General features: G+C 38.3%; 1 protein-coding gene across 4 annotated transcripts in view; it reads right to left on the bottom strand.

The window, feature by feature from the left end:
* Positions 1 to 9,733: 9,733 nt before the first annotated feature.
* LOC122902553 (sodium channel protein type 1 subunit alpha) overlaps positions 9,734 to 13,091 on the bottom strand; it is a 143,537-nt gene continuing 140,179 nt past the window's right edge. For all 4 annotated transcript variants that reach the window (XM_044242257.1, XM_044242256.1, XM_044242254.1 and 1 more), the window contains exon 27: positions 9,734 to 13,022. In XM_044242257.1, coding sequence (XP_044098192.1) covers positions 11,845 to 13,022 — 1,178 coding nt within the window. In that variant the 3' untranslated portion in view covers positions 9,734 to 11,844. The remainder of the gene's footprint in view (positions 13,023 to 13,091) is intronic.

Here is a 13,091-nt window from a genome sequence, read left to right on the forward strand (position 1 = left end):
CTGCCTTTGGCTCAGGTTGTGATCCCGGAGTCCTGAGATCAAGTCCCACCTCGGGCTCCCTGTGCTCTGTGGGAGCCTACTTCTCCCTCTCCCTCTGCCTGATACTCCCCCTACTAGTGTGTGCTCTCCTCTCTCTGTCTCTGTCTCTGTCAAATAAATAATTTTTTTTAAATGGGCAGAAAACTTGAGTAGACATTTTTCCAAAGATATCCAGATGACCAACAGACATGTGAAAAGATGCTCAACATCACTCATCATCAGAGAAATACAAATCAAAACTATAATGAGGTATACCCCCACACTTGTCAGAATGGCTCAAATTAACCCAACAGGTTTTGACAAGGATATGGAGAAAGGGAAACCCTCTTATCCTATTGATAGGAATGAAACTGGTACAGCCACTCTGGAAGACATGAAAGTTCCTCAAAAAATTAAAAATAGAATTACCCCAGGAATTGCACTACTAGGTATTTACTCAAAGGACACAAAAATATTAATTCAAAGATATACATGCACTTCAATGTTTATAGCAGCATTATTAACAATAGCCAAATTATGGAAAGAGCCCAAATGTCCCTCAACTGATGAATGGATAAAAAAGGTGAGATATATTCGTATAATGTATTATTACTCAGCCATAAAAAAGAATGAAATCTTGCCATTTGCAAAAACATGGATGGAGCTAGAGAGGTTATGCTAAATGAAGTAAGTCGGAGGAAGACAAATACCATACAATTTCACTCACACATAGACTTTAAGAAACTAAACAAATGGACATGGGGAAAAGGGAGGCAAACCAAGAAACAAACTCTTAACTACAGAGAACAAACTGAGGATTACCAGAGGGGAGGTGGGTGGGTGGGGGATGGGTTAAATAGGTGATGGGAATTAAGGAGGGCACTTGTGATGAGGACCAGGTGTTGTATGTTTGTGTTGAGTCACTAAATTGTACACCTGAAACTACTATTACACTACATGTTAACTACCTGGAATTTAAATAAAAACTTGGAGAAAAAAAAAACCTTTTTGGTCTCCATCCCTTATACATAAAGGCTACATTCCTAGAAAACAAAACAAACAAAATGCAACAGTTAACAGTTGAATAGTTCTGTGGATGTCTTTCCCTTCTAAGTAAGAATTAAATAGAGAAGATGTAATTCATGATAACCCGAAACAGAATATGTACATCTTTGCTCCATGTGGGTAATGTTCTTTGTTCCTGTAACTATGTTTTGTAAGTATTTTCATCTTTTCCTCATAATTTATTGATAAAAGTCAGCAAAACACATTGAAAACTCAATGTGCTTGAAAATCAATAAAGAAACAAGAGCATTGAACGACACATTGGACCAGATGGACCTCATAGATATATACAGAACATTCCACCCTAAAACAGCAGAATACTCATTCTTCTCAAGTGCACATGGAACCTTCTCCAGAATAGACCACATACTGGGTCACAAATCAGGACTCAGCCGATACCAAAAGACTGAGATTATTCCCTGCATATTCTCAGATCACAATGCTTTGAAACTGGAGCTCAATCACAAGGAAAAGTTCCGAAGGAACTCAAACACCTGGAAGCTAAAGACCACCTTGCTTAAGAATGCTTGGATCAACCAGGAGATCAAAGAAGAACTGAAACAATTCATGGAAACCAATGAGAATGAAGACACTTCGGTCCAAAACCTATGGGATACAGCAAAGGCGGTCCTAAGGGGAAAATATATAGCCATCCAAGCCTTGCTCAAAAAAATTGAAAAATCCAGAACACACCAGCTGTCTCTACACCTTAAAGAACTGGAGGATCAACAACAAATCAAACCAACTCCACACATAAGAAGGGAAATCATCAAGATTAGAGCTGAGATCAATGAGGGAGAAACCAGAGATACAGTAGAACGTATCAATGAAACTAGAAGCTGGTTTTTTGAAAGAATCAATAAGATCGATAAGCCACTGGCTACACTAATCCAAAAGAAAAGAGAGAAATCCCAAATTCATAAAATTATGAATGAAAGGGGAGAGATCACAACTAACACCAAGGAAGTAGAAACAATCATCAGAAGTTACTACGAACAGTTATATGCCAATAAGCTTAGCAACCTAGATGAAATGGATGCATTCCTGGAAAAATATAAACTACCAAAATTGAACCAGGAAGAAATCGACAACCTGAATAGACCAATATCTAATAACGAGATTGAAGCAGTGATCAAAAATCTCCCAAAAAACAAGAGCCCAGGACCTGACGGATTCCCTGGGGAATTCTACCAAACCTTCCAAGAAGAAATAACCCCTATTCTCCTGAAGCTGTTTCAAAAAATTGAAGCAGAAGGAAAACTTCCAGACTCTTTCTATGAAGCCAGCATTACCCTGATCCCCAAACCAGGCAAGGACCATACCAAAAAGGAGAATTTCAGACCAATATCACTGATGAATATGGATGCTAAGATTCTCAACAAGATCCTAGCCAACAGGATCCAACAACACATTAAAAAGACTATCCACCATGATCAGGTGGGATTCATCCCTGGGCTACAAGGATGGTTCAACATTCGTAAATCAATCAATGTGATACAACAAATTAATATGAGAAGAGAGAAGAACCACATGGTCCTCTCAATTGATGCAGAAAAAGCATTTGACAAAATCCAACATCCGTTCCTGATTAAAACGCTTCAAAGTATAGGGATAGAGGGAACATTCCTGAACCTCATCAAATCTATCTATGAAAGACCCACAGCAAATATCATCCTCAATGGGAAAAAGCTTGCAGCCTTCCCGTTGGGATCAGGAACAAGACAAGGATGCCCACTTTCACCACTCTTGTTCAACATAGTATTAGAAGTCCTAGCAACAGCAATCAGACAACAGAGAGAAATAAAAGGTATCCAAATTGGTAATGAAGAAGTCAAACTCTCTCTCTTCGCAGATGACATGATTCTTTATATGGAAAACCCAAAAGACTCCACCCCCAAACTACTAGAACTCATACAGCAATTCAGCAGCGTGGCAGGATACAAAGTCAATGTGCAGAAATCAGTGGCTTTCTTATACACTAACAATGAAAATACAGAAAGGGAAATTAGAGAATCGATTCCATTTACTATAGCACCAAGAACCATAAGATACCTGGGAATAAACCTAACTAAAGAGGTAAAGGATCTATACTTGAGGAACTATAGAACACTCATGAAAGAAATTGAAGAAGACACAAAAAGATGGAAGACCATTCCATGCTCTTGGATCGGAAGAATAAACATCGTTAAAATGTCTATACTGCCTAGAGCAATCTATACTTTTAATGCCATTCTGATCAAAATTCCACCGGCATTCTTCAAAGAGCTGGAGCAAATAATCCTAAAATTTGTATGGAATCAGAAGAGACCCCGAATCGCTAAGGAAACGTTGAAAAACAAAAATAAAGCTGGCGGCATCACCTTACCTGATTTCAAGCTTTATTACAAAGCTGTGATCACCAAGACAGCATGGTACTGGCATAAAAACAGACACATAGACCAGTGGAACAGAGTAGAGAGCCCTGATATGGACCCTCAACTCTACGGTCAATTAATCTTCGACAAAACAGGAAAAATATACAGTGGAAAAAAGACAGTCTCTTCAATAAATGGTGCTGGGAAAACTGGACAGCTATATGTAGAAGAATGAAACTCGACCATTCTCTTACACCGTACACAAAGATCAACTCAAAATGGATAAAAGACCTCAACGTGAGACAGGAATCTATCAGAATCTTAGAGGAGAACATAGGCAGTAATCTCTTCGATATCAGCCACAGCAACTTCTTTCAAGATACGTCTCCAAAGGCAAAGGAAACAAAAGCGAAAATAAACTTCTGGGACTTCATCAAAATCAAAAGCTTCTGCACAGCAAAGGAAACAGTCAAAAAAACAAAGAGGCAACCCACGGAATGGGAGAAGATATTTGCAAATGACAGTACAGACAAAAGGTTGATATCCAGGATCTATAATGAACTCCTCAAACTCAACCCACACGAAACAGACAAACACATCAAAAAATGGGCAGAAGATATGAACAGACACTTCTCCAATCAAGAAATACAAATGGCTATCAGACACATGAAAAAATGCTCATCATCATTAGCCCTCAGGGAGATTCAAATTAAAACCACATTGAGATATCACCTTACACCAGTTAGAATGGCCAAAATTAACAAAACAGGAAACAACATGTGTTGGAGAGGATGTGGAGAAAGGGGAACCCTCTTACACTGTTGGTGGGAATGCAAGTTGGTGCAGCCTCTTTGGAGAACAGTGTGGAGATTCCTCAAGAAATTAAAAATAGAGCTTCCCTACGACCCTGCAATTGCACTCCTGGGTATTTACCCCAAAGATACAGATGTCGTGAAAAGAAGGGCCATCTGTACCCCAATGTTTATAGCAGCAATGGCCACAGTCGCCAAACTATGGAAAGAACCAAGATGCCCTTCAACGGATGAATGGATAAGGAAGATGTGGTCCATATACACTATGGAGTATTATGCCTCCATCAGAAAGGACGAATATCCAACTTTTGTAGCAACATGGACGGGACTGGAAGAGATTATGCTGAGTGAAATCAGTCAAGCAGAGAGAGTCAATTATCATATGGTTTCACTCATTTGTGGAGCATAACCAATAGCATGGAGGACAAGGGGCGTTAGAGAGTAGTAGGGAATTTGGGTAAATTGGAAGGGGAGGTGAACCATGAGAGACTATGGACTCTGAAAAACAGTCTGAGGGGTTTGAAGTGGCGGGGGGGGGGGTGGGCGGTTGGGGTACCAGGTGGTGGGTATTATAGAGGGCACGGCTTGCATGGAGCACTGGGTGTGGTGAAAAAATAATGAATACTGTTTTTCTGAAAATAAATAAATTGGGAAAAAAAAAAAAAAAAAAAAAAGAAAACTCAATGTGCTTATGTCAACAAGATTTTTTTTAAAGTAATCTCTACACCCAACATAGGGTTCAGACTTACAGCCCTGAGATCAAGAGTCACATGCTCTACCAACTGGGCCAGCCAGGTGCCCCCAACAAGATTATTCACAGCCAAGTTTTCTCATCAACATGACTGGGACATGTTTTTCTTTCTTTCTTCCTTTCTTTCTTTCTGTCTTTTCTTTCTTTTTCTTTTTCTTTTTTTTTTTTTTTTTTTTTTTTTGATTTTGGAGACGTTGAGAGAGGTTAGGACTAGCAGGCACTTTTTTTTTTTAAGGTTTTATTTGTCTATTTATTTGACAGATCACACGTTGGCAGAGAGGCAGGCAGAGAGAGAGAGAGAGAGGGAAGCAGGCTCCCTACTGAGCAGAGAGCCCAATGTGGGGTTCGATCCAGGACCCTGGGATCATGATCTGAGCCAAGGCAGTGGCTTTAACCCGCTAAGCCACCCAGATGCCCCTGTATTTCATTTAATTTTAGGTAAGAGTGAAGGTGGTGAATACAGAACCCTGATTTCAGAAGGAATCAATTAAAGGACTGAGATAATGTGACAGTGTGTAAAGACGCATCAGATTTGAGCAAAGTTAGTTTTCAAGATCAGAAGAACCAGTTTTGAAAGTGCAAAACCTGACAGAAAGGATCAATCAAAAAGAGAGACTAAAGATATGAGAGAAGGTAAATTGCTTATGGAGCAAAGTATCAAAGTGTGTAAAAATGAATGGGAAGAAATTATCTCCAGACAGGTGAAGGAAGAGAAGAAAGAAGGAAGGGGAAAGGAAGGAAAGCAAAGACAAGGAGCAAAGAAGGGAATTTAAGGGAAGAAAGGAAAAGGGAAGGGAAGGGAAGAGAAGGGAAAGGGAGGGAAGGAAGACCTTTTTCACTGGATAGGAAAGAATTTGAGGATGTTCATGACAGTGTCATCATGTTTCTTGGTGAGTAAGAGGCAGAGCTCTCCGCAAATATGAGGAGGGTTCTGAGGGGAGGATAAAGCACTTGAGCAACACTGAGTATACAGTTGGTCTGCGGATTATTCAGCTGTGATGGCAAGCATTTCTTGGTGATGCAACTCCTCCAGCAACACTGAATTGCCTGGTGTATTTTCCTTCTCCAGTGCCTTTGCTGCCACACTGATTGAATCAATGTTCATTGATAACCTCAAAAAATATTTCCATGTTCCAGGAAGAACAGTACTATCAGCTGCACCTGATTGAAGCAATAATATTTTTTGATTATAAATATTTTAATATATTCATGGTGATTGAGAAACATTTCTTTTCTTATAATGATATGAAATTCCAGGGCACATATGATAGAATGTGCAATTACAGGACATATTTGCTGTCTTTAATACAGTTTCTATAGTTCTAAGGTGAACTTTATGGCACACACATATGAACACAAATTTATGAGGTCAGGTAGTACTTGTCTACCCCAATGGTTCCTAGACTTTTGAATTCATGTAAAATATAAATGAGATGACCAACACAAAGTCACCAATTTTTAATCTGTCCAAGTAAAATATCACATAAGTCACTATTATTTATTCTCACTGTAATTTACTTTTTTTTAATTTGTGTACTAGAGAGAGAGAGTGCTTGAGTGTGAGCAAGCAGGGGAGGGGAAGAGGGAGAGGGAAAGAGAGAATCTCAAGCAGACTCCATGCTTAGTGTAGAGTCTAAGGCAGGGCTTGATCCCAGGACCCTGAGATCAAGACCTGAGTGGGAATCAAGAGTCAGGTGCTCAAATGACTGAGCCCCCCAGGTTCATAGTTAATTTCTAAAAAAAAAAAAATTAACATAAAAATGATTTTAGTGTTTGAAAATAGTATAAAAGACACAATTTTCCAATATAATATTTAAATTTAATATATTAAGCTTTATAAATATTTATGACATTATTCTTAATTTTCTGGCTTAACTCTTGACATATGAAAACCTTGTCATGGGGGTGCTGGTCTGTGGAACTTTGTTTGGGCTATTAATTTATACCTGCAATGCCTTGGTCCCAGCTCAGATCACCAATAGGCCACTTTCTCTTATGATAAGGATAAAATCACCAGAGTTTAGATCATAAAGCTCTGATTTAGGTATGTCTAGTTTCAAATACAGATGTCTTAACCATTAGGTCATATATTTATTTTAAAGTCTTCTTTTTTTGAAAATATAAGGATTATCATAAAGGCAAGAAATGTATTCAATTAAGTGACTTCAGAAAGACGACTTCCAGGAAAAAAAATTGTAGTTAGAATACAGTGTTCATTGAAGTAATTAGAGGTAGGATTTCTAATTTTGAGGGTCAAAATCAATTCTAGGACACAAAAAACAAATGATAGAGTGAACATACATACATACACACTTCAATAACTCAACAGGAACAAAAAACTCCTCCTTTCCCCAAAGATATACCACAGCTATTTCTATATCTATCTATATATTAAATATACACATACACACATAATTCATTTTCCTTTGAACACATTTTGAGGGTGAGTTGCAGATATCATCCTATTCACCCTCAAATACTTTAGTGTGCATTTTCCAAGAAGAAGGACATTACTTATAGTTGTGTAGTAACTGCATTAGACTTAACAAAATGAGAAAAATCAACTTTCATAATACTAATAATTAACCAACAGTCCATATTCAAACTTAGTTTCCCCAACAATATCCATAATCAATGTTATTCTTCCAGTCTAGTATCCAATACAGAATCACGGATTGTGTTTAGTTCTCATAGCTCTTCAACCTCAGGCAGTTCCTGACCTTTCTTTGTTTTTCATGACCTTAACATTTTGAAGAATTCAATTCAATTATTTTTCAGAATGTCCTCAATTTGATTTTCCTTATCACTAAGATATTTCTTGATACTAAGAAGGGATGTATCTTTTTCAGTATAGTTGGTCCTGTAATTGATGAAATACTTGAAAGTAGTATCTTCTGGGTTTCTCCACTGAAGAAACATTTGCTGTAGGTCAGCTTAGACACTCATTCCTCCTAGTCCCATTTCTATGCCAGGTTTTCTTACTATCAGCTTCTTAAAAATTTTTAATTAATGAAAAAGAGATACTTTGAGACAATGTAATTTTCTAATTTCCCGTCAAACTTTCATTCATGAGTTTAGTGTTCGTTATTCTTGCATGAATCAGTTGTCATTATCACAGTTGCCAAATGGTGATTTTCTAACTCCAGTATTTCTCCTATACTTGTTAGTTGACTTTCATCTGTAAGAAAGAGATTTTGCTTTTTTCCATTTATTTATATCAGTGTATACTTATGGATTCTTATTTTATTAAATAAGTTATAAGTCACTACTATCATTATTTGTTTCTCAAATTTCCCCTGATTTGGACAGTGGGAACCCCCTTTAAGATAGGGTCTTTGTTCCACTGATGTGATACATTATTCCTTGAGCATTATATTACTTTATGGCATGACAAATATTGTGCAAAATAATCAAAAGGAATACGGTAACTTATGATTATGTTTCACCAGTACTTTTTATATTTGGAAAAAATACCGGTAAGTGTGGTGTGGATATGGACTGTAAAAAAAAACTATAGAGATTCTCCTATAATCCTTATTTGTGTTGGTTGGAAACAGGAAGTTATTTTCAGCCACTAATAAATCAGAATTAATTTTCATGCTATTATGAAGAGATAAATCAGAAAGTGTAGAAGAATAGGAGAAGCACTGTGCATGAGTGCTCCCTTCCCCATCAAGGCCGTGTCCCCCCTTCTAGCTTCATAATAGAGATTGTACTACCTGATGACAAGTGAAGGCTTCCCTTTCCTTATACATTTAGATAAGTTTTTTAGACTGTCAGTCTTACTATTGGGACCACTATGGCAACCTTTCTGGCAAAATAAAATGATCTCCAAGAATGGAATTCTTTGCTTGACTTTGTTGTAGTTCCCCCCAATTCCTGTTCCTTCATCTACCATAGCCAGTTAGATTGTCTAAGCTGACCTACAGCAAATGTTTGTCTTTGATCCCATTTTGTAAGTTATGTAATTACTGTGTCATCCGGACAAGAGATAGATGAAACAGAATGTTTTCATGAAGGGGCCATTTGAAAGGATGTTGGCAAGATGGGTGGAAAGCTACCAGGAATAGGGAAGTCCAGCCCCAGGTCTAAAGGAACAAGTAGGGGAGTGATGACCAGACTTCCAAGTAGCTTTGGTTGTAGAATGGGATTGTCTGACCAAAAGTATAGCTTCGTGTTGCTGAATGTACCCTTGCCAACTGAGAGCAGCTCAAAAAAGAAGAATCTGAGGAATAAATACCCAAGTTCACTCTCTCCCACTGGTGCTTTCTTTGCTGGTGCTTCCCATTTGGGAGCCAGAGGGTAATGGAGCTCAGTGATGCAATACACAAAATCACCGTCCCACTGAGCAGGATGAAGAAGCATGGAGCATGGTTCTAGAGAAGCAAACAAAATACCCACAAGGTAACTTCTAACTTTGTAAATATAGATTTAAGGGCTTTGTTTTGAACCTCAAAGGGCCATCCACCATTGCTCTGGCTCCCATACTATTTTTCCACCTAAAGCCACCAATTTATGCTCTGGTATCCATTCCTTCTAGCAGAGCTCACACCCTACTTCTTGTAGCCCCTGGAAGGTCATTCCTCCTAGTCCCATTTCTATGCCAGGTTTTCTTACTATCAGCTCAGGTGGACCCGTTTGTGTGTGTACTTTCCTTTCTCCCCCAACCTGTAGAATAAGATAGCTTCATTTTCTCATAAAATTCTTTTAACAAAAAGTAACTGGGCAAACAATAAAATAAAAAATGTAATCTTTATTAGTTTCGCACATTTTTAGTGTTGGTTAGCATCATTTAGGGTAATAGTAGCATTTTCCAGCATGCAGTTCACGAATACAGTTTATCTAAGTAATTTTAAGAAAAAGAGGAGCCTATGGTTTGCTTCTGTAAGAAACACAAAATGTCCTGATGTAATTGTCTATTTAAGTTTACTATTCTCTGTTTTTGTGGGAAAAAAATTGCAGAACTCGCATTATATTTAGAGCAATCTAGAGCAGCATGACTCCAAAGAAATGAAAACATAAACAAAAGTTAGAAAGAAAAGGACAAAAATGAAAAACAAGCATTACCTTCAATTAGCTTGCGCAGGCACTACCAAAAATGTAAATAAAATTTTATACCCTTTTCCAATTGCAGAGCATAATTTGGATGTGACTCGTGAACCTATTTTGCCCCTTAAAATTATGAAATAAGCTAGAATTAGCAAATGTAATAAAAAAGCAGAAATCTACAACTACCCAGTCTTGTTTTCTTTTCTTATTTAGCAAATGTCTTCCATGAAAAAGTATTATGGACAGAAAGTAAGAAAAGTGACTGTGATATCAACCCGAAGATAATTTCCTCTTCATATTTACATACATAATGCTGAAAAATAAAATAAAATGACTTTGTACAGTATTTATATTTGCTTATAAAATTCTAAACACATTTTTTAACAGGTTAAGCAGTGTTTGTTGTTGTTTTAAACATATCTGTACAGTCTGGCTATACAACATATGTTATTCACTTAAAATTTAAAAATAACCAAAAAGCTATTAAAGTGCTGCAAACTATTGCTTAATGACTTAAAGAAATGAGATCTGCTGAACAATTTCCTTGTCTTTACCACTGACATATGGTTTCTCATAAATGAGATTCTGAGCAGTGGGAGAAAGCAGATACAGCAGCATGGTAATAGAAACATGCACTGATAGCATCCAGTCTATCTATAATGGTACAGAATACATTATATTACCTGTGTAAAGCTTGCACTCTACATTTCTTGTGGTACATATTTGATGCAATAAATACTGTGCTTAGGTCATTATTTGTTTGCCCAAACGTGCACCACAGGGTAAAATGACTATTTACATAATAAATAGCATTTCATTAACATATACAGTTGTCAACCTTGCTGAGCTGAAGATGGCTAACCAAAGTGCAGGATTAAGCAGAAATTTAGAAAGGGTTCTTTTGGTCATTTCAGTCTTCAGGGGAGAAGCAATGCTCATTTCTCAGTTGTTATTGTTTTTTGTTTTTTGTTTTTTTTTAAATACAATAAACAGAAACACAACATTTATGACTCCAGACAGTTGAAGGAAGTTTGCACCTGCTAAGATTTAATGGCCTACCCCCCAATAATGATCTACTTGGTCTGGGAGCTGGATTTGACAAAACAAGATCAGCAAAGCACCTCCAATTATCACTCAATTACCCCTCCCAGAAACATGGATGGAATTTAAGAACACATTGTTTTCCTTGTGACTTTTTTTTCATGCATGGTCTCTAAGTGCAGCATGCCCTCATGCAAACCACGCCTTTGTGCAGATGGGAGGCCGTGTGATTGCGCTAACCCCCAGTGGCATACCTGTTGAAGAGGCCCTTTGTCTATTTCACAACAGAAACCCCATTTACAAAAATAGTCACATATAATAAACAACGTATGGATTAAAAAAAAGATGAATCCCCTAACAGATTTTGTAAAAATGTGACAAATGTGGCAGTTGAAATGCAAAGAGTGGATACTATTACTACACTAAAGTGTTTCGTGTTAAACAACCCCCAAATTATAGGTGTGCACCCCTTTGAACTGGTCCCTACAGTCTGAGTAGCCATTTTGTCTCTGTCTTCAGCAGTGTCAGCTGGTAGTGAGAACAGTAACCTCCTGTCGAGGTCGTCTCCCCTTTACACAGAGTCACAGTTTTCTGACAAGGGGTCACTGTCTTAGTGTAGGCACTGACCTTGAGTAGATTTGTGTAAAAACAGTCAGTTTGGCATTGACCTCCTCAAGGAGTCCTGTTGACAAAAATACATCACGTTCACAGGCTGTAAACAATTTGCCACCCAATTATTCTTATTTGCTTCCATTTATTTCCCTTTGGCTTTTTCATCTTTGCCTTCTTGCTCGTGTTTTTCCACGATTGGCTTTGTTACCCGATCATAAGAAGGTGGACAAGCTGCTGTGGACATGGTCAGGTCAGTTTTCTCCGTAATTGAGTTTTCGTTTATTCTGTCAATGATCATGTCTTCTTTCACAAGAAGATTAGCCCCACCTTTGATTTTATTTTTATTATATGTAAATGAAGCTTGTTTTACAGTTCGCTTTAAGAGGTGGCGCCTGTAAGCACGCTGAATAATAACGGCAGACACCTCCTCTTGTTTTCGTTTTAAAGTAGTAGTTATTGGCTGATAAGAGACCTTTGATGGGTTGGAAGCCATAAAGCGCTCTTCCATCTGTATTCGGAGAGCATCCATCTCTCCACTCTCTCCCAGAACCCGCTTTGTAAAAGCAAATAAGATGTCAAGACAATGGATTCGGTCACCACTGACCATGGGCAAATCCATGGCAATGAGCTGGAGTTTGTTCGGTTGTGGCAGATTAAGGGGAGGTTCGAGAGCGGCTGCAAACTGAGATAGTTTTTCAAATTCCATGAACTGGGTGGCATCAGGATCAAACTTCTCCCAAACCTCATAGAACATCTCGAAGTCATCCTCACTCAGGGGCTCTGCACTTTCTTCAGTAGCAACACTGAAGTTCTCCAGGATGACAGCGATGTACATGTTCACCACAACCAGAAATGATATGATGATGTAACTCACAAAAAAGAAAATCCCCACTGAGGGGTTCCCACAGTCTCCCTTAACTGAGCTTCCAGGGTTTACTTTATTAGGATCGCAATCTGGTGGTTTACTGTTGAGAATAGGTGCCAGCAATCCGTCCCAGCCAGCGGAGGTGGTAATTTGGAACAGGCAGATCATGCTGTTGCCAAAGGTCTCAAAGTTGAACATGTCATCAATTCCAACTTCCCTCTTAACATAGGCAAAGTTGGACATTCCAAAGATGGCGTAGATGAACATGACCAGGAAGAGCAGGAGGCCGATGTTAAACAAGGCAGGAAGGGACATCATCAGAGCAAAGAGCAGCGTGCGGATCCCCTTGGCCCCTTTGATCAGACGCAAGATTCGACCAATCCTGGCGAGCCGGATCACTCGGAACAGGGTAGGGGACACAAAGTATTTTTCTATCAGTTCAGCCAGAAACATGCCTGTGGATAAAAAATGAGAATAGCAACAATTGAAGAAGTTATCCATTAAAATAATAATTACAGTTCTGT

The sequence above is a fragment of the Neovison vison genome, chromosome 3 (genome assembly GCF_020171115.1).
Source record: "Neovison vison isolate M4711 chromosome 3, ASM_NN_V1, whole genome shotgun sequence".
NCBI classification, from domain to species: domain Eukaryota; kingdom Metazoa; phylum Chordata; class Mammalia; order Carnivora; family Mustelidae; genus Neogale; species Neogale vison.